Source organism: Mobula birostris, chromosome 6, assembly GCF_030028105.1.
Source record: "Mobula birostris isolate sMobBir1 chromosome 6, sMobBir1.hap1, whole genome shotgun sequence".
NCBI lineage: Eukaryota > Metazoa > Chordata > Chondrichthyes > Myliobatiformes > Myliobatidae > Mobula > Mobula birostris.
This window is the reverse complement of record NC_092375.1, coordinates 35,770,227-35,797,837: the sequence shown is the minus strand read 5'-3', so window position 1 is coordinate 35,797,837 and position 27,611 is coordinate 35,770,227. Positions and strand designations below refer to the sequence as shown.

Sequence of the window (27,611 nt, the reverse complement as noted above, 5' to 3'; positions counted from 1 at the left end):
TTATTTTAAGGTGCTTTTTTTCTGGAATCTTCGATACAGTAGTATACCTGTTGCAATCATGACAATGCAGGTTACAGCTAAGATTCCCAATCCTACTCCAAAGCCAGTGTACACACTTAAGGCCTGTCGAGCAGCTAAAGCTGATGCTGGAGGTGAAAAAATAACAGATAATAATGCACAAGAAATAAGACAATCAACATTGTTTACATACACCAGCAATGCTAGATTCTTGTATGATAAAAAAACAATTAGCGAAAATGTGAATCAAACACTTGTTTGAAATAAAAGTATCAATTACAGCACATCGGAACAATGAAGAGAATAAGGACAATGGTGTGGAGGATGGCAAACCATATATTCTGGGCTACAACTAATGACCTGCCACAAGATGCACGTGTATAGGTATCAGTTGCTGACACGTTTGGGCTCAGATTCAAAGCTTAAAATGGTGTGGCAGTTCTCATTCCTAGATTTAGACATGTGAAATGACATGCAACTGAGGCAATAAAGTATTGTACCATCCAATGAAATATGGGAAAAAGCAAAAAGTAAAGATAAAACATTAAACATAACATACTGTCTATCCAGTGAGCAGTCAGATTTAGAAGAGAAGTCATGAAACATAAGTGTTGGTAGGATTTTCAAGTTGATAGCTGCCTCAGAGATTACAAACATTATAGGGGAGGGTACGTCGGCTCAGACCATGAGAGGCCTGAGTTGGGCATTTTCATGCCTTACAAGGCGCAAATTGGAAGTCTGTATGGGGCGCCACTCCTCACATAGACACTAGAGCAATATGTGGTTAAGTGCCTTGCTCAAGGACACAAACACGCTGCCACAGCTGAGGCTCAAACTAGCGACCTTCAGATCACTAGATGAATGCCTTAACCACTTGGCCACGTACCCAAACATTATAAACAAAACTTTACATGGTGCCTTGTTTCTATTCTGTAGTTCGTAATGAAAACATCCCATGTCAATGAATGTAGACATTTGCAGTCGAAACTTAGACTGAATATTTATTTAACAAGGACATTCATTCCAATAGGTCTTATGTCATCATTGAAGAGACTAAAGAAACATTCATTTAAAACGTGTCAGTGTCTGGTTCCTGATCGTAGAGGGGTTCTACTGTTATAACACATGTAATTCCTTCTTTTTTGCTACAGAATATGAGAAATATGAGAAATAGATACATGATGCTGCTTGTCATATGCGGGTAGTAGGGCAAGTATGTATGGAAGCAACTGGCTGTACTGAATTCAGGAAGTTATCTATGGCCAGTGTAAATATGCAACAATTAAAAACATAATCACCTGCAGTATAAAGGTTGAATGTTGTTGAATTGAATCAGAATCAGAATCAGGTTTAATATCACTGGCATATGTCATGAAATGTGTTTAATATTATTTTTTCTAAATTATGTGAATAATTGTTCACTGATCACAAGGTCTGTATGTTGATGGGAGAATGTTGTATAGGAATAAGTTGACCATTGCCAAGCATATACTAATGAACATTAAAATATTAAAAATATCAAAGAAAAATCCCATTCTTAGCAAGGGTGCAAGATTAAATGCCTATTACTATTTGGCATCTGCTCTCATTTATTTTTTTCTCCTTTATGTTTATGAAGTACTTTCTGAAGCAGTTGAAAGTTCCTTTTAACAATAAACTCCCTTACCTGAAACATCATTTGTGTTCACCACTGTAGGTAAAAGTACAGAAACAAAGTGATTATGAGTAAATGTTAAAAAGGTTCTCACATAGGTTAGCTAAACTTTTTGTCATTGTTTTTCCCCTGAGTTATCAGTATTGAAGTCCTCCACTACCCAGGAGGCGGCCATATGGTTCATCAAGTCAATGCAAGGTTTCAGAGGAATCTCATTTGTTCCATTCCCAAGCAAAGATATGCACATCAGTTTCCACTTGAATAACCAACTACCTGTGCAAGCCAAATTGGGTGAGGTGACAGGATATATTATTCTTAAAGGATTAGAATCAGAATCAGAATCACAACAGAATCAGGTTTATTATCACTGGGATATGTTGTGAAATATGTTGTTTTGCAGCAGCAGTACATTGCAACACATAATTAAAAACTATAAATTACAATAAGAGGTGTATGTACAAAAATTAAATGCTGATACTGGAGACGGTTCAAAGGAGGTTGACAAAAATGATTACAGGATTGAATGGTTTGTCATATGAAGAGCGTTTGGTGGCTCTGTGCCTGTATTCACTGGAATCCGGAAGAATGAGGGGTGACTTCATTGAAACCTATCAAATGGTGAAAGGCCTTGATAGAGTGGATGTGAAGAGGATATTTTCTATGGTGAGAGAGTCTTACAGGACACAGCCTCAGAATAGAGAGGCGTCCTTTTAGAATGGAGATGAGAAGGAATTTCTTTAGCCAGAAGTGATGGATCTGTGGAATTCTTTGCCACGGGCAAATGTATATTTATGGTAGCTGTTGATAGATTCTTCATTGGTCAGGGAATGAAGGAATACAGGAAGAAGGCAGGATTTTGGAGCTGAGAGAAAAAATGAATCAGCCATGATGAGATGACAGAGCAGACTTGATGGATCAAATGGCCTAAATCTGCTCCTATATCTTATGGTTCATTGTCCTTTCAGAAATATGATGGCGGTGGGGAAGGATCTGTTCCTAAGATGTGTCTTCTAGCTCCTGTACCCCGTCTTTGATGGTAGCAATGAGAAGAGAGCATGTCCTGGGTGATGGGGATCCTAAATGATGGATGCTGCCTTTTTGAGGGAGACTAGTGGCCATAATGGAGCTGCCTGAGTTTGCAGCAGCTTTTTCTGATCCAGTGCAGGGGTTATTCCATACCAGATGGTGATGCAACTAGTTTGAATGCTCTCCACAGTACATCTGTAGAAATTTGCAAGAGTCTTTGGTAGAAGTTTGGTGTCCCATAGTTTTTATTGAGCCCAACAACTTAAAATTATGCTGCCTCTTTCCCATGTGTACAATTGCTGAATAAAAAATCACAATCAACAGACAATGACACTGTGCTATGCTCAGATTCTAAGCCATTATTCTGCCCAGCATTATCAGAGCCTCAGTTTCTTGGAAGTTGTCCTGAGACCAGATGTTAACATTGGTTTACTTATTCTAAGGATTTTGTTCAGATGGCATTTTTCCAATGTCTTGAGATGCCTGATGTGCATAATCCAAGTCTCAAAAACATACAGGAGGCTGGAGCTTTTGGTAGACCATGAAATTTGGAGGCATATTAGAGGTCCATATACCTCTAAGTACCCTTTTTGCCCGACAACTAAAGACTGAGTTGGCAACAGTGAATTTCATCTTCAATAACTGCATTCACCAAGAGGTCATTGCTGATATATAAAAAATGGATCACGTGATCCAGGGATTCACTCTGACTTTATTGTTAGAAGGTAATATGTTGCCTCTGTCCTGCAGAAGTTGAGTATAAGGCCAATTCTCTTGAATGCTTCCCTAATAGTTTTGACAATGGCTTGGAGCCCAACCTCCAAAAGTGCACAGAATCAGGTGTCATCTGTATATGGAAGCTTTACTTCTGAGATTTGAGTGATTATGCTTCTGCAGTGTAGTCCCTGCAGACTGAACAGCTTCTCGTTAGCTCTGTAGGTTAGCTCTGCTCCTGTGGGAAGTTTGTTGGTGGTGAGATACAACAAGACCAATTGAGAAAATGCTGCCGTTATGATGGAGCTTTGTTTGACACCAATTTTCACTGAGAATGGTTACAGTTTAGACCTATTATGTAGTATTATAATTTTCATGCCACTGTGGAGTAAATGTACGAGTTTCTGTGAATGGCAGAATTTGATGAGTACATTCGACTGTTCCTACCAGTTGGTGGAGTAAAAGTATTTATTGCGATCAAAAAGGGGCATTAGGTAAGATATCGCATCCACAACCTTAATTTACACATATATTCTTGGGATGGTTGCCCAAACTTGTGCATGGGCCTACTGGTGCTATAGAAAATTATAGTACAATGTTGGTTTCATAATTTGACTGGTCTTCCTCTACTTTTAACATAGATCCAGGAACAATCTTCAGCTGGAATAATTTGTTATTTAGCTCAGTTAATGTAGCACTTCATATCTTATGCACATTTTAATTTAAATTGAATTAACAAAGACGTACCATTATCATTCTTGGTCAAGACAGGCTTGGAACTAATTACTGAAGGTTTGGACAATTCCTCGGGTGCTGGAGTAGTAAGTGTGACTGGGGCTTCTCGTTTTCTCCTTCCACATTTCTAAAAGAAACAGAAACATAATTAGAAAAGGTTTTCTGCGACTAAAAATTGGTAAAAAAAAGCTGACCTTTATCAGTATGGAGTGCATCATATACCTCCACATCTGGAGTCCTTCAATCTTAAATTAAAACTGTACCAAAAGTCACAAGATACCAAACCTCAAGGTAGAATTGAGAAACAGCACTCCGTCTTTCTACTAAGCACAGAATGAATCTATCTTTCCCACTTATACCTCTACCAGATATTTTTTAGTTGTTGCTTTAACACATATTTACACTGTCACTCATTGTCTCATTTAATCTGACTTTCATTCTACCACATTACACATGTGATGCTCCTTCCTCTTCCTTCCTTTTAACTCTTAATCCCTCCCCACTCCTTTTAAAACATACTTACCTTGAAACCTTCAATTATTTACTATTATTTCTTCGTTCAATTTGGGTTCGTTTTTCAGTTTTAATTATTGTTTGATGAAAAAATGGTGCTGTTCAAAGAAATCAGTCAAGGTAGAGCTCAACAGATTTTTTAAAAAATCACAGTTCACCCACTGTTATGTTGTTATTCCTCTCTGTGCCTGGTGCCGCATTGGGCAGAAACCTTGCCATTTCATTAGCATTTGCCTGTTTCTCACGAGGCCAAATCGCTAGTTCAACGCTCAACTCAGCACGGATGGAAAGCGTGCAAGGAGCTGGCCTGATTCGAACCCTGGTCCACTCGCCTCGAAGTGCAGATGTGACTACACTGCCGGCTGGCTTCACTCGCTGCTATATTGACATTGGATTTGCCAGTGTCTAATGATCATCATCACAATCACTTCCCTGATGATGTATCCCACGAACAAAGGAATTGATCAATAATCTGTAATGGGCGTTTTGAAAGCTACATATAGCATTCTTAATGCAGAGTAAACGCAAGTGTGAATTTTATTGCTAGCACTGAGTTCTAACAGTAAAAATAGAACTCCTTTTCCAAGTCGTGTTCTGAGGAAGCTTGTTCCGTGAATTACAGAATTGCACAGCATAGAAACAGGCCCTTTGGCCCTCAACATCTATGCTGACGTTGTAGGGTTCGTATTATTTATGATCATACATTATGTATTATCATTTAAAACTGAAAAAAAATCAAGTTCTGTTCATTTATTTCGATCCTTTCCCATCTCTGGGAAAAGATAATTGACCTGCAATATTAATTCTTTTTTGTACGTCTGTATATTGCCTGACTGGATGACAATTAGGATCTGGCTGAATTATGATGACTCCAGTACACTTTGGGATATAGTTCACATTTTTACCTGCAGAACGCCAGAAGTCCTGCCCCATTAGTCCACTAATTAGAGTGGGAACTTTGGAACTTTAAGTCCTACACTTCACTTTAGAAAGGAAAGCAATAAAGTATGTCTCGACTCACATTAAATTCACTGCAAGCAGCCTTGGCACAGAGACGTGTAATGCAATGTAGGTAGAAGGTAGAGACAGCCAGGTCTCGGTGCTCAGTGAAGCGGAATGCTTCAAAATAGAATCTCGCAGACTGATCCTTTCCATTTGACACGATGTTGGTCTGTGGTTCTCTATTGCATCTATAAAGTTGAATAAATTGTTTTAGTTCATATCTCCACAATGAAAAAGGATGTTGCGGAAGCAACAGAAATGGAGTTGAAGGGTATCTCATATTTTATGGTGGAAGTTATTTGAATTCATCGAGAGGATAGCGGAGAGCTTGGGTGATGTGTACAAAATAAGAATGTGCTGTGGCGACCCATTTTCTAGCACCCACAAACCGGCTCACAAAACAGCACGCGCAGGCAGAGGGCTGGCCCCAAAAAGGGCGCCAGGCCATATTCTAGCGCTGTGTGTAGCACCGCTACACTGCAACATAAAGAAATGCAGCACATTATTAAAGGGGGAAATAAAAGGCCAGTTAAGGATAAATATAGCTTATTTAATCCCAGGGGCATAATTGAGGCAGGCTTCCCTTCAATATTAAACATATGGAGCCCCAAAGCTGGAAGGGTAGTGCTTTTGGGCACCAAAGGACCATCCCCAGTGAAGTCATTAGACCAAACCCTATGGAGGTAGGATGTTCAAGCAACACACATAAAAATTGCTGGTGAATGCAGCAGGCCAGGCAGCATCTCTAGGAAGAGATATAGTGGACGTTTCGTAGGATGTTGATGGATTCAATATTGTCAGGCAATTCCCTTGTTTCAAGCAGTTCAGTGAAACACTGGGACTGAAATCCATGGAAGATTGGTTGCGGAGTGACCTTATAGAGGCTAATAAAATCATGAGGGTATAGATATGATGAATGGATATGGGCTTTTTCCCATAGTAGGGAAGTCTAAAACTAGAGGGCATATATTTAAGGTAACAACATAAGATAAGACCATAAGATATAAGAGCAGAAGCAGGCCATTCGGCCCGTCAATTCTGCTCCTCCATTCAATCATGGACTGATTGAATTCTTTTGGTCATCCCCATTCCCCTGCCTTCTCCCCATATCCTTTGATGCCCTGGTTAATCAAGAATCTATCAAATGCACCCAATGACTTGACCTCCACAGCAGCTTGTGGCAACAAATTCCACAGATTTACCACCCTCTGATTAAAGTAATTTCTCTGCATTTCTGTTCTAAATGGACATCCTTCAAACCTGAAATTTTGCCCTCTTTTCCTAGACTCCCCTACACGGGAAATAACTTTGCCATATCTAATCTGTTCAGGCCTTTTAACATTCGGGAAGAGGGAAAGATTTAAGGGCACCAAGGGGCAAGTTTTCTGCACAGAGGGTGGTGGATATTCGGAATGAGCTGTCAAACAAAATGGTGGAGGCAGGTGCAGAAAAGAGAGATCTCGACGGGTACTTAAATGAGCAAGATAAAGAGGATTATATAATTAAAGCAGGCAAATGGAGTTATTATAGATAAGTGCAACGACTGGCATGGATATGGCAGGCTAAAGGGGCTGATTCCATGCTGTATAGCTCTGCGTCAAGTAATTTGGAAGGCAAGATGTGCTATAGGCTTTTACTGCAAGTGAGTGAACAATTAGTCTCTCTGTTGTTGTATAGCATTTTAGGTTTCTTAGCTGGCTTGCAATCTGGACCTCAAAATAAAATGTTGAAGATAAGGGCACTTTTCAAGTACTTCTGAACTTACCAGCCCGAGGTGGCAATTTGAGTTGGAGATACTATTTTATCAATCCCACTTAACTACTGTTCTATTGAACACTCTTTCACGATTACTATATTTGGAGGCACACAGCTTCTGCCCTTGACATGTAAGAAACAAATAAAAGTCCATGCATTTCAAGCTCAAACAATTTCTCTGATATTTCCCAGCACAGTTTGATGGTATGGTTACAGCTGAAAGCTGACAGGCAGAAGTTCTATATAGTATGGACACCAGGATGTGCTGTATAGTACAAGTTATCTTGATGGTTGATAAAATATAAATGATCTTGAAACGAATGTATACTCATGTACACATAAAGTTTTTATCGGAGAAATAATGGTCATCTATAATGTGTTGCTCTTGATAATATTCTGATACCTGTTGAAATATTTCCATTTTATCAAATTAACGGCAAGGTACAAGTGATGATAAGACTTCACCTTGAAACAACAATACTTGCCATTTGCAAATAGTAATGTGATAAATATTGCCAAATGGTATATTGAAGAATGCAGTAATTTGAGGACATAATATAATTACGACTTTCCCTTCTATTGGGAGAGCAAACTTTCTTTCAGATATTGTATACAGGTCAAATTCAGCTGATATTACAGCACTGTAGGAGCATCTCTTGTAGACATAGCAAAGAAAGATACTTTCTGATCAGCCTTGAAAATGCAGATTCCATCATGGAAATGCTGCTTAAAATGTTTCCGCATAAATTATACATTCCCAAGATAACAGAAATTTCAAAGCAATTGACGCCCACATTGCTTTATGTGGTACAATTTAAATGTCATCAGAATAATTAAGGAATAACTAATGAAAGATTTTATAAGAATCTGCAAACATCCAAACCACACTCCTAAAAATATCTATTGTTGAGAATTTCCCAGTGCTTGGGATTGTCTACAGATACAGCTGTATATTTGTCAACTGATTTAATTTCACATTAATACTTCTTCTCAAAGATAAAGCAAGAAATTGGTATCCAATCTGGTATTCATATTTACAATATCTAATAGTGACCTTCATTCTAAAACTGATGAAAGCTTTCACAGGGGATTTTTCTGCTTCTTTAACTCCTGCCAAATTAACAATTTGGGATGGAAGAGATTTGGGGGAGGTAGAGGGAGAGGTTGATTGTGTTTTCTTGTTGGTGGGAAAAAGCCTGAGGCAATATATTACTGCCATTGCTTGCATCTTTACGAAAACACATCAAAACATATACAATTACAAATGAACTCTATAGATGAAGGATAGGAAATAGCAAAAATGTGTAATGTATGTAGAAAAATTAGCACAGTTGCCCAAGAGATAATTTTTTTGTGGTAGACTTTAAATGTGGGCAAAAAAGTGGAGGTTTAATGAGGGTATATTAATGATTGAAGCTGATAAGAGGCAGAATGAATATAATACAAAAAATAAAAACATAAAATAATGACAATACTCAGAAGGTCAGAGAGAATCTGTGGAAAGAAAAACAATTATAGAAATTCAGGATAATAGCCCTTCTTGAGAACACCCTCCATCTTTTAGGATAAGAAAGGTGCAATAATTGCTAGAAGAGGTGACAATAATAGGCTAGAATGTGACAGTGGATGGGGTTTAAATAACAGGATACTTAAGTTCAATTTGTTGAAGAATACAATAAACCATTGAGTGGTGATAGGAAAATTATAATGAGAATTGCTCACGTTGTATGCAGATGAACTTTGGAAGATGAAAAGCCTTCAAAAGGAACACTACATTTTATTTCCTGCTTCTCTCTGAGAATTCTCGGTTTACTTTTATAAGGGAACAACAGAAAAAGGCAGGAATATACACAAGATTTTCATCATCTTTATGTTGTCCTGAGGTAACTGGAGAAATGAATAATTGTGCTTACAAGAGAAGTTATTTACTGCAGAGCTGAATAAATTGAGAGGCTCTTTCTGGATCTCATGTCTAATTGTTTTCAATGCAGGGTCATCTTAAATCAAGTGAAGTCAAGGCTATTGTGTGTATGTACAGATGCAATGAAAAACTTACTTGCAGTAGCATTACAGGCATATGAGATCACACAAGCAGCATTCAGAAGAAAAAAAACATGAATTAAACATAAATTATACACAATTTTTACAAAAATTGCCCAATTAGAACAAGCTATTGTTGGCCCTTGTACTTCATCTTCAAGTCTAACATTCTGAGAGGAAGTCCATAAGACAAAGGAGCAGAAGTAGGCCATTCGGCCCATCGAGTCTGCTCCGCCATTTTATCATGAGCTGATCCATTTTATCCTATTTAGTCCCACTGCCCCGCCTTCTCACCATAACCTTTGATGCCCTGGCTACTCAGATACCTATCAATCTCTGCCTTAAATACACCCAATGAGTTGGCCTCCACTGCTGCTGCCCGTGGCAACAAATTCCATAGATTCACCACCCTCTGATTAAAAAATTTTTTCGCATTTCTGTTCTGAAAGGGCGCCCTTCAATCCTGAAGTCATGCCCTCTCGTACTAGACTCCCCCATCATGGGAAACAACTTTGCCACACCCACTCTGTCCATGCCTTTTAACATTCGAAATGTTTCTATGAGGTCTCCTCTCATTCTTCTAAACTCCAAGGAATACAGTCCAAGAGCGGACAAACGTTCCTCATATGTTAACCCTCTCATTCCCGGAATCATTCTAGTGAATCTTCTCTGTACCCTCTCCAACGTCAGCACATCCTTTCTTAAATAAGGAGACCAAAACTGCCCACAGTACTCCAAGTGAGGTCTCACCAGCGCCTTATAGAGACTCAACATCACATCCCTGCTCCTATACTCTATTCCTCTAGAAATGAATGCCAACATTGCATTCGCCTTCTTCACTACCGACTCAACCTGGAGGTTAACTTTAAGGGAATCCTGTACGAGGACTCCCAAGTCCCGTTGCATCTCAGAACTTTGAATTCTTTCCCCATTTAAATAATAGTCTGCCCGTTTATTTTTTCTGCCAAAGTGCATAACCATACACTTTCCAACCTTATACTTCATTTGCCACTTCTCTGCCCATTCTTCCAATCTATCCAAGTCTCTCTGCAGACTCTTCGTTTCCTCAGCACTACCGGCCCCTCCACCTATCTTCATATCGTCAGCAAACTTAGCCACAAAGCCATCTATTCCATAATCCAAATTGTTGATGTACAATGTAAAAAGAAGCGGCCCCAACACTGATCCCTGTGGAACACCACTGGTAACCGGCAGCCAACCAGAATAGGATCCCTTTATTCCCACTCTCTGTTTCCTGCCAATCAGCTAACGCTCTATCCACGTATGTAACTTTCCTGTAATTCCATGGGCTCTTATCTTGTTAAGCAGCCTCATGTGTGGCACTTTGTCAAAGGCCTTCTGAAAATCCAAATATACAACATCCACTGCATCTCCCGTGTCTAGCCTACTGGTAATTTCCTCAAAAAATTGTAATAGGTTTGTCAGGCAGGATTTTCCTTTAAGGAATCCATGCTGAGTTCTGCCTATCTTGTCATATGCCTCCAGGTACTCTGTAACCTCATCCTTGACAATCGACTCCAATCATAGGAAGAGCCTATGATTCACTCTCAACACTGAATTTTCTATTCCTAATGACTGTCAAGAAATATGTAGATCATAGGAGTAAAGGAGTGAACATACATACTTTATACTTTATAGTCGCCAAACAATTGGTACTAGAACGTACAATCATCACAGCGATATTTGATTCTACGCTTCACACTCCCTGGATTACAAATATTAAATATTAAAGATATTAAAAATAGTTAAAATTAGTAAATATTAAAAATTTAAATTATAAATCATAAATAAAAAATAGAAAAATGGGAAGTAAGGTAGTGCAAAAAAACCTGGAGGCAGGTCTGGACATTCAGTGGCCATTTTATTAGATACACCTGTACACTTGCTCGTTAATGCAAATCTCTAATCAGTAAGTCACGAGGCAACAACACAATGCATTAAAACATGCAGGTGCGATCAAAAGGTTCAGTTGTTGTTCAGACCAAACTTCAGTATGGGGAAGAAATGTGATCCAACTGCTTTTGACTGTGGAATGATTGTTGCCAGACAGTGGTTTAGGTATCTCAGAAACTGCTGGTCTCTTGGTATTCAGAGTTTGTAGAGAATCATGTGCAAAACAACAAAAAAAATTCCAGTGAGTGGCAGGTCTGTGGCCAAAAGCACCTTGTTAATTAGAGAGGTCGGAGGAGAATAGCCAGACTGGCTCAAGCTGACAGGAAGGCAACAGTAATTTAAATAACCATGTGTTACTACACTGGTGTACAGAAGAGCATCTCTGTATGGACAACACATCAGACCTTGCAGTGGATTGGCTACGCAGCAAAAGATCACAAACATACACCTAACGGCCACTTTATTAGATTGGCTGATTAGAGATTTGCATTAATGAACAGGTGTACAGGAGGTGCCTAATAAGGTGACCACACCTGTGAGGAGAAATTAAATTAGGTCGATAGATAATCATCACAGCAAGCTGTTAGCTTTGGAACACTCACCCAATGAAGAGGTCATAGGTTTGGGAAGAATTTAAATGAAATAGTGAAGTTGATGCATAGCAACGATCAAGAAGCACATTGAACCTATGTGGATAAAGATAAATCATAATAAATATACAGGAAGCTTTATCAGTTACGTATTTCTTTTACTTTTCTACTGATTTCCGTTGGCATCCTTTCAAATTGTTAAACTTGTATCCGCCTGACAGGAAGTGTCACAATTAATTTCTCATTAATCTTTGGTGTCAGTTCCAGCTGACTTTGCCAAGCACATTGGGATCAGCATGACAGGTCAAGATATAGAATGCCCACGAGATAGAAAATAATGAAATCTCCAACTGAGACAGTTGGTTGGAATATTTGCAGTACAAATTGTGATCAGTTCCACAGTTAACCAGTTCCAAATTTAACCGTTGGATTATTTTAATGGACTCTTTTGGGGACTGTTGCTGTATGTTAAGCATTCTGAAGGTGCAGGAAATTCAAAGTAACATACATAAAATGATTGAGAAACTTAGCAGTTCTGGAAGCATCTATGGAAAAGAATATGAGGCCCTTCACTAGGACTCATAAAATATTGCCATGTACTACTGTGACCACAAAATTACCTTATTTCAGGGTATGAATCTCTCAGATACTAGAATGCATATTGCCTCCAGCCTGCTGAATTTTGATAAGGTTGTGGTCTGAGAATTCTAGGGGAATTGGTGTGGTGGGACACTTTTTGCCATTGGAATGGACATCCAGCAGAGTGCTCAAAAGTAAAGCGGGTGTGGCTAGGCCAGGTAATAGGAATGCCTTTAACTCCGGCAATTAAATGGAAGTAGATAACAGTAATTTATCCACTTCATCCAAATCATTTTCAAGTTACATTTCAATAGAAATGAAAGTCAGGTGCTGCTGAATCAATGTTGCCCTTTTTACATATTGGTTGCCAAGTCAAAATTAAGTTAATTTTTCTCGTTACAGTTGGTATATTGTGCAACATTCAAGTATAGACATTTATTCAGTGTATTATGGTATGAAGTATTAGTTCTAGTTTTAAAACAGAAATCAACTTTCATTCTGCATTTTAAAACCCATTTAATAGAAATTGTTATCCTTTATTTATATTTTTAATAATGTAATGTTGCCTTCCTGGTCATGGAACCTATCAGTTATATTTATTATGTGAACATTAATTTATGATGTATAATTCAGAAAGGCAAGTTTTGGGTGGTGCAAGAACAGTGTTCATGAAAATGGCACACCTTGCTCTAAATATTAAAAGGTATTCAATAACTAAATACCGTTGAGATGCTAATGTTGTCTGCTGTATGATTTCAAATAACAGTTTATCTGTGAAATTATTCAACAAGAAAGACCTCCTGAATTCATGACTGTTTCCAGTTTTGATTCACAATTGCTCAATTATGCCCTGCAGTTAATTAGTCAGTGCTGTCCGAGAGAAAAAAACTCTGGAACCACATGTGTTATGATATATTGAATCTTTGTGCAATCCTATAATCTGTAAAAAGACCGGATTAACTTACATTTGATATTTCTCAGGCCTGTGGTCTGTTGTGAAATAGAAGACAAAACAATTCTACTTGTAAAACTAAAATTATTTTTACTCCTCTTACTTATTTGTTAAATTGACAGCTTTTACTTCTACGTAAATCTTGGTTTTCAAGTTGAGTCCTTTGTCTGGAATGATCAAAGAATTTGTATAATCAGCGTCCTGAAAAAGAATACAGTTTTAGCATACTTTTGGTTATGGTAGTTTTACAATTTTTGTACAATAATTTGGTTGATTAGACGTCTGTTTTTTCTTTTTTTGGACTTTTATCTTCTGATATCACCCTGCCTTGAAAACTGTTTCTTGAGCTTTTTTCCCCATTTAATTTCTCTTTTGCTATCACATGATCTGTTTTAGCTTTATCATTATATTTTCCTTTACCTATTAACAGTATGCAGGTCCTTTCTTTGCCTACATCTCATTTCTTTATGCAGCAAGGTTTCATTTCAGAATGACTTTCCTTTGCAGCTTTCTTATCCCTCTTGTTCCATCGCATCTGATTTTCTGTTCTCGTGAAGGCCCTATTTTAAGGGTTTCCCGCACTCAGAGAGAGAAGCTGTCATGGTCTGGGAGGAACCTCATACATTACTGTACCTCTAAGGAGCTAGTTAAACTGACACTGATATTAGAGATTCTGCAGATGCCGTAAACCTGACCAATACACTCAGAATGCTGGGAGAACTCAGTAGGTCAGGCAGCATCCACAGAAGGAAATAAACAGTTGGCATTTCAGGCTGATAAGAATAAGAAGGTGGTGGGGGGTTAAAGCTGCTAGGTGATGGGTGACACCAGGTGAGGTGAAAAGTGTCTGGGTGGGGAGGGAGATGTAAGAGGCTGGAGTGAGGTGAGAGGGAGATGAAGATGAAGGAATCTAATAGGAGAGAGCGGTGGATGATGGGAAAAAGTGAAAGAGGAGGAGAACCAGATGGAGGGCGTGTGCAGGTCATGAAAGTGGGACAAGGGAAGAGAAGGGGTGAAACAATAGCCAGAATGTTCCTCTATGACAATCTGCCATCAGGTGGAGGCTACCCAGGCAGAATTTGAGGTGTCGCTTCTCCAAGCTGAGTTTAGCCTCATTGTGGCAGTAGAGGAGGCCACTGAAAGACAGACTGACTCTGACCATGGGGGTGTGCTGTAAACCCAAATGGAAGGATGTTGCCTTTATTTTAACCATTCTATAATCCTGCTTCCATTAAGATCTGAGTTTAGAATCACAAAATTTCCCTCTTGTTCTCACCATCCCACTCACTCTTTGGCAATTTGTAATGTTTCATTTCTAATCTTTCTCATTTCTAACCTTTCCCATTTCTGATGGGTCATTGATCAAAAATTTTTATTCTTCTGTTCATGGATGCTGCTAGAACTATTTCCCGTACTTTCTGTTTCATTGCTATTTTCTAACTTCATTTTGCTTTTGTGGGTTAAAACTGTTACATTGAAAATGTCCACAACTCTAATGAATTACATCTGTTCCTTCCTCTTACTAAAAATCCTGAACTTCTATTAAACCTGCATAAAGTTCCCTATTCTTACTGATTCTGAATTATTATTGTAGTACTGTATCAGTAAGAAAGATAACTTGCTACTTCTTTTGTCTGAGAATCAGCTATTACCTTATGATAAATGATACCTATTTTGAAGGTTCTCAGTAACACCAGTTCAGTCTCAGTCCCCTTTCCTGTAGTATCCTTTCCTGCTTTGTCATCTGGTTAAAAAGCAGGAAAGGACATTGCAATTCTAGGCTTTATACTGCCTCATTGTTTTTACATCACATAAATCTCTTTTCTTTACTTGCTTTCTTTCTGCTGAATGGATTACGTTATTTACTTATATGTTAAGTTCAATTTCTCTGAACTGATCTATCCATTCAGTAAACGTTTGATTTCTTTACAATCCTATACATTACCTTCTCAATGGAACAGCACCTCACCCTGTACAGTTCACTGAATTTTGAAGTAATAGCCAGAAAATTGGAGATGCTAATAACCCAATAACACAAAACTCTGTTTCCAAATCTTCAGCTTCTTTCCCAAGCACCTTCATTGGAATACATTTGATGTATAAATTAAACCAAATTAAAGACTAGAGATTCTGCAGCTGCAGGAAATCTTGAGGAACACTTACAAAGTTCTGGAGGAAATCAGCAGATTAAGCATCATCTATGGAGGGGAATAAACAGTTGATGTTTCGAGCTGGGACTCTTCATGGGTCTATTGTGAATTAAATTTTGGTGTAACTTTGCAACCTTGATATAATAATAGGTATCAAATAACTTACACTGTAAAGTTGAAGTGTGAGGGTGCTCCTGAAGGTACCATTATTGTCCTTGATGGCTATGCTTACTCCTGCACTATAAATGTAATCAAATTAACACATTGTGAATTAACAGTATGAAATTATAACCACAGGAGGCATTAAAGTTTCTTATTGGGAAAGTTAATTAAATACGAAAAATAGCTAGATAGGCACTTGAAGTACATGGCCTATAGTGCTACAGATCGAAAACTAAGGCATAAAACAAGTTTACATAGATTTCTTTTTGTCTGCCTGAATGGATAAACTGGCTGCAGTTCCATATTTATCACAGTGGATCCCGTAATATTTTGATTAAATCAAATAGAGGTTACATAGATGTTTTCCTTCTGGAAATGTAGCTTCTTGGAATCAGTTTTGAAATTGACAGTGTGTTCCCTGTTCATAGGGTGGAGATGAAATCAGGAAGCTGTAAAGGCCGTAATCGTTATTAACATGTCAGTGTGGATACCGATACTCACAAACAAGGGAAAATTGGCAGATGCTAGAAATCCGAGCAACACACACAAGACGCTGGAGGAACTCAACAGGCCAGGCAGCATCTCGGAAAGGAGTACAGTGGACGTTTTGGGCCAAAACCCTGTGGCAGGACTGGAAAAGAAAAGCTGGGGAGTAGATTTAAAAGATGGAGGGAAGGAAGAAAGAAACACAAGGTGATGGGTGAAACCTGAAGGGGGAGGGATGAAGTAAAGAGCTGGGAAGTTGATTGGTGAAAGAGACAGAGGACCACGGAAGAAAGAAAAGCGGGGAGAAGCACCGGGGGGGGGGGGATGAGTGGTCAAGGAGATTAGCCATCAGGCTGGAGGCTACCCAAAGGGAATATAAGGTATTGTTCCTACAACCTAAGTGTGGCCTCATCAAACTGATGACAGGACATCAGCCATCTAGACTTCAACACTCCTCTCTCCTATTCCAACCCCACTCCTTCCAAATGCTTGGCACTCTACTCCTTCCACGCCAATCCTAACTTCACCATCAAACCCGTAGATAAGGGAGGTGCTGTAGTAATCTGGTGTACTGATCTCTACCTTGCTGAGGCCCGATGCCAACTCTCAGACACCTCCTCTTACTTGCCCCTCAAACAGAACCCCACTAAGGACTACCAGGTCATTGTCTCCCACTCCAACACCAACCTTATTGACTCTGGTGATCTCCCATCCACTGCCACCAACCTCATAGTTCCCTCACCTGCACCTCCCATTTCTACCTCCTACCCAAAATCCACAAACCTGCCTGTCCAGGTAGACCGATTGTTTCAGCTTGTTCCTGTCCTACTGAACTCATATCTGCATACCTCAACTCTGTTTTATCCCCTCTATTTTAATCTCTTCCTGCCTACATCCGTGGCACTTCACACACTCTGGATCTTTTCAATAACTTCAAGTTCCCTGGCCCCTATCATCTTATTTTTGCTACGGATGTCCGGTACCTGTACACCTCCATCCTCCATCAGGAAGGCCTCAAACCTCTCCATTTTTTCTGGACACCAGACCTAACCTGTTCCCCTCCACCACCATTTTCCTCCACCTAGTGGAACTCGTCCTCACTCTAAATAATTTCTCCTTTGGCTTCTCTTTCTGCTTTCCGCAGAGATTGTTCCCTATGCGACTCCCTTGTCCATTTGTCCCTCTGGACTGATCTCCCTCCTGGCACTTATCCTTGCAAGTGGAACAAGTGCTACACCTGCCCCAATACCTCCTCCCTAGCTACCATCCAGGGTCCTAAACAGCCCTTCCAGGTGAGGTGACATTTCACATATGAGTCTGTTGGGGTCATCTACTGTGTCCGGTGCTCCCGGTGTGGCCTCCTGTATATCAGTAAGACCTGACATAGATTGGGAGACCGCTTCGCCAAGCACCTATGCTCTGTCTGCCTGAGAAAGTGGAATCTCCCAGTGGCCACCCATTTTAATTTTACTCCTCATTCCTATTCTGATATGTCCTTCCATGGTCTCCTCCATTGTCATGATGAGGCCACACTTAGAGTGGAGGAACAACACCTTATATTCCATTTGAGTAGCCTCCAGCCTGATGGCATGAATATTGACTTCTCTAACTTCTGATAATGTCCCCCATCCCCTTTTCCCTCTCTCACCATATCTCCTTGCCTGCCATCACCTCCCTCTGGTGCTCCCCCTGTTTTCTTTCTTCCATGGCCTTCTGTCTCTTTCACCAACCAACTTCCTAGCTCTTTACTTCATTCCTCCCCCTCCAAGTTTCACCTATCACCTGGTGTTTCTCTCTCCTCTCCCTCACCTTTCAAATCTACTCCTCAGCTTTTTTTCTCCAGTCCTGCTGAAGGGTTTTGGTCCAAAACATTGACTGTGCTTTTTTCCATAGATGCTGCCTGGCCTGCTGAGTTTCTCCAGCATTTTGTGTGTGTTGAAGACTGATACAGTCTGATGCGAGAATCTCAATCCTGTTTCTGTTTGGTATGGAGGGACTAGGCTGGGTAATGGTCTTACAACTAGCATAGATAAGTTTTTTAATATGTAAATTTCTTATTATTCTAAATTATGATGCCAGTGTGCAGCAATGCAATATAGAAGCTATCATTTTATTTGGAGTTTGCCAGAGGGTGGTGAACTTGTGGAACTGTTTATCACAGGCAGCTGTAGAGGCCAGGTTGTTGGGTGTATTTAGGGCAGAACGTGACTGGATACGGCATCAAAGGTTCCAGGGAGAAGGCAGGGGAGTGGGGCTGAGGAAGGGAAAAAAGGATCAGCCATGATTGAATGGCAGAGCGGACTCGATGGACTAAATGGCTTAATTTCTGCTCCTGTGTCCGATGGTCTTATGATTTGGGGAAGTCGGTTCGAGAGATTGATGTAAAATCTGCTCCTTAGTCTCAATATATCATGTAAATGAAGGAAATGACCACGGTTTTATTTAAGGCAAATGGCAAAACCCAGCAGAAATGAATTTAAAACTCATGCATTTTAATTCCAAAATCATACCTGGGAGAGAATTCAGCTAAACAAGTAATAAGCAGATTCTTTACTTACACCTGCAGCCTGGTATCATTCAGAAAGTATTCCAAAGGGTAGGAGCAGGAATACAAATACACCAATTCCTGATTGTACGTTATGACATTTGTTACTGGATCATTGGTTTCTATCATACCGCTGATATTGACAAATTGGATGTTTGAAAAATCTTTAAAAACACCTGTTCCTTGAGTACTGGTGATCTGTAGATAGAACAAAATATATTCAAATGCTGATGTAAAATTATCATTCGAATATTAACTAAGACTGAAATACATTCTTAGGCAGTGGCTTGTAATATTACACCATGCCCTCTTGAAAAACAATCTGCATTTTATTTCTGCAAACCTCCTGTTCTTTAATACTTCAGTGCCTCACAGATGGTAACCCTTATTAGGTTGGAAACTGGCCATTAAGTTATGGTCATAGACCCCAACGCTGAAATGTTCCCACATCCAATGGGGACGTGGGAACTTTCAATGCATTTTTAAGGACTCTTCATCACATGTTCTCGATACTTATTTATTATTAGTAGTAGTTCTTTTGGTATTTGCACAGTATGTCATCTTCTACACCCTGATTAGACACCCTAGTTGGGCGGTATTTCATTGATCCTGTTATGGTATTATTCCATAGGTTTATTGAGTATACCCACAAGAAAATGTACCTCGGGGTTGTATATGGTGACATATATGTACTTTGATAAGAAAACTTACTTTGTCTTTGTATTGCTCAACATAGAAACTGATAGTTCAGCTCACCAAGAACCAATCAACAATATTAAAAAGGATACAAGAACTTTCTTCAGATACTTAAAATGTAAAAGAAAGGCGAAAGGCTGCTGAAAAATGATCTGAAGAGGCAGTGATGGAGGATAAGCAGAATAAAACTTTAGCATCAGTCTTCACTGTGGAAGAAACTAGAAGTATGCCGTAAGTTTGCGAGTGTCAGGGGAAGAAGTCTGTGAACTTGCCACTACTAGGGAGAAAGTGCTTGGAAAACTGAAAGGTCTCAAAGTAAATAAGTTACCTGGACCAGGTGGTCTACTCACCAGAGTTCTGACAGAGGTGGCTGAAGAGATTGTGAAGGTTTAGTAAATGATCTTTTAAGAATCATTGGATTCTGGTGTGGTTCTCAAGGACTGGTAGTGTCACTCCACTCTTCAAGAAGGGAGAGAGGCAGAAGAAAGGAAATTATAGGCCAGGTAGTCTGAGCTCAGTGTCTGGGAAGATGTTGGGGTCAACCTTAAGGATGTGGTTTTGAGGTACTTGGTGGCACGTGATAAAATAAGCCATAGTCAGCATGGTTTCTTCAAGGGAAAGTCTTGCTTGACCAGTCTGTTGGAATTCTTTGAAGAAATAACAAGCAGGATAGACGAAGGAGAATTGGTTGATGTTGTGTACTTGGATTTTCAGAAGGCCTTTGACAAGGTGCCACATATAAGGCCGCTTAACAAGTTTAAGAGCCCATGGTATTATAGGAAGGATACTAGCATGGATAGAGCATTGGATGATTGGCAGGAGGGAAAGAATAGAAATAAAGGGAGCCTTTTCTGGTTGGCTGCCAGTGACCATTGGTGTTCCACAGGTGCCTGTGTTGGGACCGGTTCTTTTTAAGTTATACATCAATGAGTTGAATGACAGAATTGATGGCCTTGTGGCCAAGTTTGCGGACGATATGAAGATAGGTGGAGGGGAAGGTAGTTTTGAAGAAGCAGAAAGGATACAAAAAGACTTTGACAGATTAGGATGATAGGAAAATAAGCAGCAGATGGAATACATTGTTGGGAAGTGTATGATCATGCACTTTGGAAGAGGAATTAAAAGTGTAGACTATTGTCTAAGTAGAGAGAGAGTTCAAAAATCTGAGGTGCAAAGAGATGTGGGAGTCCTCGTGCAGGATTCCCAAAAGGATAATTTGCAAGTTGAGTCTATGGTGAGGAAGGCAAACGCAATGTTAATACTCATTTTGAGAGGAACAGAATATAAAAGCAAAGATGTAATGCTGAGGCTTTATAAGGCATTATTAAGGCATTGCCTGGAGTCTTGTGAGCAGTTTTGGGCCACTTATCAAAGAAATGATGTGCTGACATTGGAAAGGGTTCAAAGGAGGTTTACAAAAATAATTCTGGGATTGAAAGGCTTATCATGTGAAGAGTGTTTGATGGCTCTGGGCCTGTACTCACTGGAATTCGGAAGAATGAAGGGGGACCTAATTGAAACCTATTGAATGTTAAAAGGGTTCAATAAAGTGGATGTAGATAAGATGTTTCCTATGGTGTGGGAGCCTAAGACCAAAAGAAGCAACCTCAGAATAGAGGGGTGCCCATTTAGAATGGAAATGAGGAGAAATTTCTTTCACCAGAGAGTGGTGAAGCTGTGTAATTCGTTGCCACAGTCGGCCATGGAGGGCAAATCATTGGGGCCGAGGTTAATAGATTCTTGATTAATCAGGGCATTAAGGGATACAGAGAGAAGGCAGGAAATTGTGGCCGAGAGAGAAATAGATCAGCAATGATGAAATGGTGGAGCAGACCTGATGGGCCAAATGGCCTAATTCTGCTCCTATATCCTATATCTTATGGTCTTATGATCTTAAACCTCTCTTACATTAATTCTGCAGTGGTCTCACTCCCCACATTCCCATTAAACCTCTCCATGCCACCTCCAAGGATCTACTATTCATCTCCATACCAGGGGCATTTTACAATGAGCAGTTAACTTGCCAGCCTGCACATCTTCTGGATGTGGGAGTGGACTGGAGCTCATTTACCACAAGATAGTACAGTGCACAGTCACAGGGAGAACATACAAACTCCACATAGAGAGTACCAGAGATCAAGATTGGAACTGTGAGCAGCAGCTTTTAACCCTTCCACTGTGCTGTGCTCATCCTGGGCTTTGATGCTCAAAAGGCCATGAAGTATTTGTATAAAGAACATATATCTTTTTATCATCTTTTTGAATCTGGCTCTATCTTCCTGCAACCAGGCAACCATCTACAGAGCAGAACATCTTGAATGAGTGTAGCAGTTGGCAGATGCAGCTTTCACATTAATGCAGTGCGATAGGCACTTGTGTACACCAAATGATGGATTCTCTCCTGAAATGTACTGAAGCACTTAGATGCAAATTGGAAGATTTTGCAATACCAACTCAGTGAGAAAAAGAAAGTGCAGGATATTTTGAGAAAGGTTAAACTGGAAATTTGGCGAAGAAAACTATCTTAAGTGATTCCCCTGGTCTTTGAAGAAGCCCCTTCAAATGATGACCATGCTCTATGTGAAGAACAAGTCAAATTTAAAGTTAGCACCCTGGAAAATATCTGAATGATCTGCACTCTGAAATTTGGCTGAAAATTCTTCTTCAATCGGCATATTCCTAATTGAGTTTGTCTCTGTGCTAGGCCCAGTTCTAGAAGATCTGCCTCATTTCTCTACAATCTGAAGAAGACTCACTGCCCAGGAGTAAAGAGACTGGATCACTAAAGAATCTGGCAACTGATTTTTCTGATATGTAGTCCACTAATTTTTTGCTACTCTGCATTAGGTATACATGATACCTGATGACATCACTTCTACAGCTGTTCAACACCCAGCAGGCAAACTAAGACAATATGGAGAATGCATATTTAGGCCTTTTTGCATAGATTATGGTAGCTAACTATATACTGAACAAAATAGTAAAGGTAATGCAGAATCGTATCAAAGCAGAGGACTACAGTAGCTTCCATGGAGAAAATGTAGCAACTCTATGTGTATGTTTTGGTCAAAGGTGTTTATTCTCCTATCCAGAACTGCTTGACCTACACTGACAGTTGTTTCGTTGCGCAGTCTGAAAAACCACAGATGGTAATTTGTGTCCTATCAGTCTATGGTTGAAGATATCACATTGTTTCTGCAAATGATCCATGAACAAACCATTGTCTGGGACTGTAACAACACACAGTAAAATTGTGAATTATGATCTTTTAAGAATTAAGATTGAGAATCAAACAATGTAAATCATTTAAGATATGGTCACACGTTTCATATTTTTAAAACTATTTCTTAATTTTCTGTGGAAATTCATAAATGTACACTCAGAGGACACTTTTTTAGGTACACCTGAACAGCTGCTCATTAATGCAAATATCTAATTAGCCAACAATTTGGCAGCAAATCAATGAATAAAAGCATGCAGACATGGTCAAGAGATTCAGTTTTTCTTCATATCAAACATATAGGGAATGTGATTGAAGTGTCTTTGACCATGGGCATTCTAACTGGTTGCATCACAGTCTGGTACGGAGAGTCCACTGCACAGGATCGGAGAAAGCTGTCAACTCAGCCAGCTCCATGGTGGGCACTAGCCTCCCCAGCATCCAGAACACTTTCTAAAGGCGATGCTTCAAAAAGATGGCATCCATCATTAAGGACCGCCATCACCCATGACGTGCCCTCTTTTCATTGCTACCATTAAGGATGAGGTACAGGAGCCTGAAGACACACACTCATTGTTCCAGGAACAGCTTCTTCCTCTCTTCCATCAGATTTCTGAATGGATAAGGAACCCACGAAGACTACTTCAGTAATTTTCCCTCTCTTTTTGTACGAATTACTTAATTTATTTTTTAATATATTCTTCTCAATGTAATTTATAGTTTTTATTATGATGTATTGCAATGTACTGCTGTCATATACCAAAAATTTCATGACATCAGCCAATGATATTAAACCTGATTCTAATTCTGATTTTGAGTTATTGTTGGTTCCTGGCAGGGTGGTTTGAGTACCTCAGAGCTGCTGATCTCCTGGGTTTTCCCTCACACCAGTCTCTAGAGTTCACAGAGAATTGTGTGAAAACCAAAAAATATTCAGTGAACAGCAATTCTGTGGGCAAAAACACCTTGTTAATAAGAGAGGTTAGAGGAGAATGGCCAGACTGGCTCAAGCTGAAAGGAAGGCGACAGTAACTCAAATAACCATGTTTTACATGGCTATGCAGAAGAGCATCTCTGATCATACAATGCGCTGAACCTTGAAGAGGACGGACTCGAGCAGCAGAAGACGATGATCATACACTCAATGGCCAGATTATTATTTACCTCGTATACCCAATAAAGTCATCACTGGGTGTATATCTATGATTGCCAAGTAGTGAAATGTATACAAAAATAAATTATGAGTAATAATTTACTTCTGCATTTACTTCAGCCAGTAATTTTATCTTTTTGGAGTTAGTAACCACATTGGGATTGACTAGTTATAAACAGAACATACTCTTCCAATTCTATTTTCAGTTTTAACATTTAGTGTTGTTATAAGTTATAATTTCCAAGGTAATTTCCACATATTTTTGTTGAACAGCAAACTACTCCAACATATTTCTTAAAGTACGAAATTCCTTCAGGTGACTATGACTGACGTACCGTCAGTTTGTTTCCACAAGATGTAGAGTTAACATCACTGATGGGAAATGAGAAATTGAGAACAGGAGGAGAAGTTGATGCATCCACCGTTCCATGGCAATTTGAATTTTCTTTGTGGTTGTTTAAAGCCACCTGACTTTCATTATAACCAGCAAAGTAAATTGGGCACAAAAAGATTGACAGCTGAACATCTTGTGTTCTACAGACCACTTTGATATCATCGTTACCTGTTAAAAATACAAAATATATTTTCGTATCACATTTGCAGTTTCTGACAGTTTAGAAGTTGCACTATTATTGTTTTTATGGCTGATACTTGACAGAATGTTTTTAAACATGGAGCAGGTTATTGACATGTCATCACTCCCATGAGATCGTGACTTTGAGTCCAGACTTAAATCGTTCCCTAGTATCACTTGCATTTCTTTCAATAGCTAACCACCAAGTATAAACTACAGCAGACCTGTGTGCCTGCTCCAGGCAGGATAAAATCATAGGGCTTGGAATCCACCAACCAGCATCAAGGAGAGCTCTCCAGGTCTGAATCTGTGGGACACAGTCAAATAGAAGATGCATCATCTTCAATGGCATCTTGGAGAAGCTTTCCTGCTTGCAATAGATGGGCTACTCAGTTACTTCGAGAAATAAGCCCATTAAGTTATCCAGAAGAAAGAATGGAAAAGAACTGGATTATAACGTTAGAGGGAATGGTTGATAATGGCATGTTATACGAAAAGTTAAAGTCTTTGATTTCTAATTTTGCCCACACTGATTTCTGGACTTGTCTTCCTTACTAGTCCAGATCTATACTTGATCTGCTTGGATGATGAACCCTTTCTGTTGCTGCTTGCAACTTCTTGTTGTATCTATGGTAGGAGATAAATGGATATGTTGGATAAATGAAGATTTCATTTTCAATTTCTGCAAATCTTTCACCAAATACTATAGGACATCGTGCTTGCTCAGTTATATACTGTCGTATGCTCACTAAAATTTCATTTTCCTGCAGAAGTTTCTAAATATTATTAGTATTCATTAAGGTGCATTGGAGTGTAAGTAAAATGTATTAATTTAGAGATACAGTGAGGAACGGACCATTTCGGCCCAACGATTTGCAATGCCCAGCAATCCACCTATTTAACCCTAGCATTTGTGAATGACTGGCATTGCTCAAATTGCTTCCACAGGCAAACAATTCATCTTATTTTATATGCGCCCATGTCTACTGATTTGGCCAAATTTTGCATAATATTATCCCAAAGCAATCACTATATTGAATTCTTAACACAGATAATATTGGCTGCTAAAACAAACAGTGTGTGCAAGTAAATGTTTCCCCTCATGATTTTCTTATTTTTTTAATATTTCCACCCCTGCAGTTGTGTGCAACATTACAGACCTTGCAAGTGCCTGTTATTCCACCCCCATACACCTTCTTCATAAATAATTAAAGGACAGAAATGTAATAACAAGGTTGAGAGACATTTCAGGGAAAACGTTCATTTGAAGAATGATGGAGTCTAGGGCTTACTGCTTGAAAGAAGGCGGTAAATCCTTATTACATTTTAAAATTATTATGATTGTACCTTGATGTGCTGTAGACTACAGGCAATGACTAAGAGCTGGGATAGAATTAGTTTAAATAGCTCCCCTATTTTACATGGCAAGAACATGATGTTCCAAATGAACTCCTTTAGTGCCCAGTAACCGTGATATTTTGTTTCAACCTTGTCCTAGATTTCACCAGTATCTGCAACAGCATCATACAGAGGCCAATTTTGGCCCATGTGAAAACTTTCTAGCAAAGGCTATCAGTTGTGGTTTTGTGCCGTGGCATTCGACTGCTTCTGTAATGTGAATAAATTCAATTAACTATATGATCAGATACAATTAACGAACAGGATCGAAATAACAAGAGAGAATCACTAACACAAGATTTCCTCGTGTTTGCGTTTTTAAAATCTGCAGATGCTGGAAATCCAAAGCAACACACACAAAATGCTGGAGGAACTCAGCAGGCCAGGCAACATCTATGGAAAAAGGTACAGTTGACGCTTCGGGCTAAGACCCTTCATGAGGACTGAAAAGAAAGATGAGAAGTCAGAAGAAGAGTAAGAAGGCAGGGGGAGGGGCCCTCCTCCCCACTGTTTACTCTTTTCCACAGATGTTGCCTGGTCCTCTGAGTTCCTCCAGCATTTGTGTGTGTTGTTCTAAATAGCAAGAATATCTTTGGAAATGCTGTGAGTGGGCAGGAATCTCTGGCAAGTGAGAAGACACTTGCACTGGCATAACTGAAGAATGTAAAGATGATTGATCTTATAATTTAATATTATAGATCTCTTTTTTTAATGGGATTACCTGGAAGTCGGTAGGTTGATCCACAGTCTTGACCATAAATGCTAAAAGTTTGAGAATATGTTTCCTTGAGAAGTATAATACCAATTAATGAACAGATGGGAAACAGCATCTTCTCTGTTTAATAGTCAAACACCTGTAAATAAAACACAAACTAAAAAAAAATTGCCAAGGTTCCACCAGACATACATCTCATTAAGCACCATTTCTGTTTCTTTTCATCATTCCATTCATAGTGAGGAAAATACAATTGGTCCCAATTTTTTGGCAATACCTCTGTATCTACCTTTAAGTTCTCAAGGACACCTTCTCACTCAGTTCTCTTTCCTTATCTCCAATCTCGCTGTTTACCCATGATCACGCTGTTCTCCTGCTGAGTTATCGTCCAGATATCTGTTGTCTTTTAAATTATGTAAGCCACTTGAATGGCTCAAGTACTTGGCTCTTGTTACCACCAAGTTTGAAAAGAGAAGGGTAAAAAGACTTAGTGATCATATAACAACATATAGAATTACAAATCAGGATTAGAAATAGGATGATTCAACTTTAACCTCAACTTCACATTCCTGCCCACCCTTAAACATGATAATCATCATCCTCCTGCTTATGAAGAATCTGCCTACCTCTCCTCATTCACTCTCTTCTCTCCCATTTACACGTGCCCTGGGAACTCCATAGGTATACAAAATGATGAGGGATATGGATTGGATAAACACAAGCAGGCCTTTTCCATTGAGGTTTGGTGAGATTAGAACCAGAATTCATAGGTCGGTCTGTCTGTCTATCTATCTGGCCCTTTGAGCCGCACTGCCCAGCAACTCTCCACTTTAACTCTAGCCTAATCATGGGACAACTTATAATGATCAATTAACCTGCTAACTGGTACGTCTTTGGACCATGAGAGGGATCTGGGGCATCTGGAGGAGACCCATCCACTCACGGGGAGGAACGTATAAACTTGTTACCGAGAACACTGGCATTGAACTCCAAACTCCGAAGCCCAAGCTGTAATGTCAT

At 39.4% G+C, this 27,611-nt stretch overlaps 1 protein-coding gene across 1 annotated transcript; it reads right to left on the bottom strand.

The window, feature by feature from the left end:
- LOC140198679 (zona pellucida-like domain-containing protein 1) lies at positions 1 to 27,611 on the bottom strand. Its single transcript, XM_072259701.1, has 10 exons — positions 27,560 to 27,611; positions 24,240 to 24,466; positions 18,849 to 19,033; positions 15,809 to 15,881; positions 13,596 to 13,693; positions 11,974 to 12,057; positions 5,682 to 5,850; positions 4,160 to 4,274; positions 1,685 to 1,708; positions 1 to 146 (listed from the first exon to the last, which is right to left on the bottom strand). Exons 1-10 carry the CDS (start codon positions 27,609 to 27,611, stop codon positions 1 to 3), a joined length of 1,173 nt encoding a protein of 390 aa, XP_072115802.1.

What these genes read in the sequence shown, in the direction of transcription:
- LOC140198679 (XM_072259701.1), bottom strand. Translation starts at nt 27,611, where the DNA reads ATGACATTACAGCTTGGGCTTCGGAGTTTGGAGTTCAATGCCAGTGTT. An exon ending in TCACACTTCAACTTTACAGT is followed by an intron (nt 13,694 to 15,808) that starts GTAAGTTATTTG and finishes ATTCTTTTTCAG; the next exon opens with GACGCTGATTATACAAATTC. An exon ending in GCTGTCAATTTAACAAATAA is followed by an intron (nt 12,058 to 13,595) that starts GTAAGAGGAGTA and finishes TTATCCACATAG; the next exon opens with GTTCAATGTGCTTCTTGATC.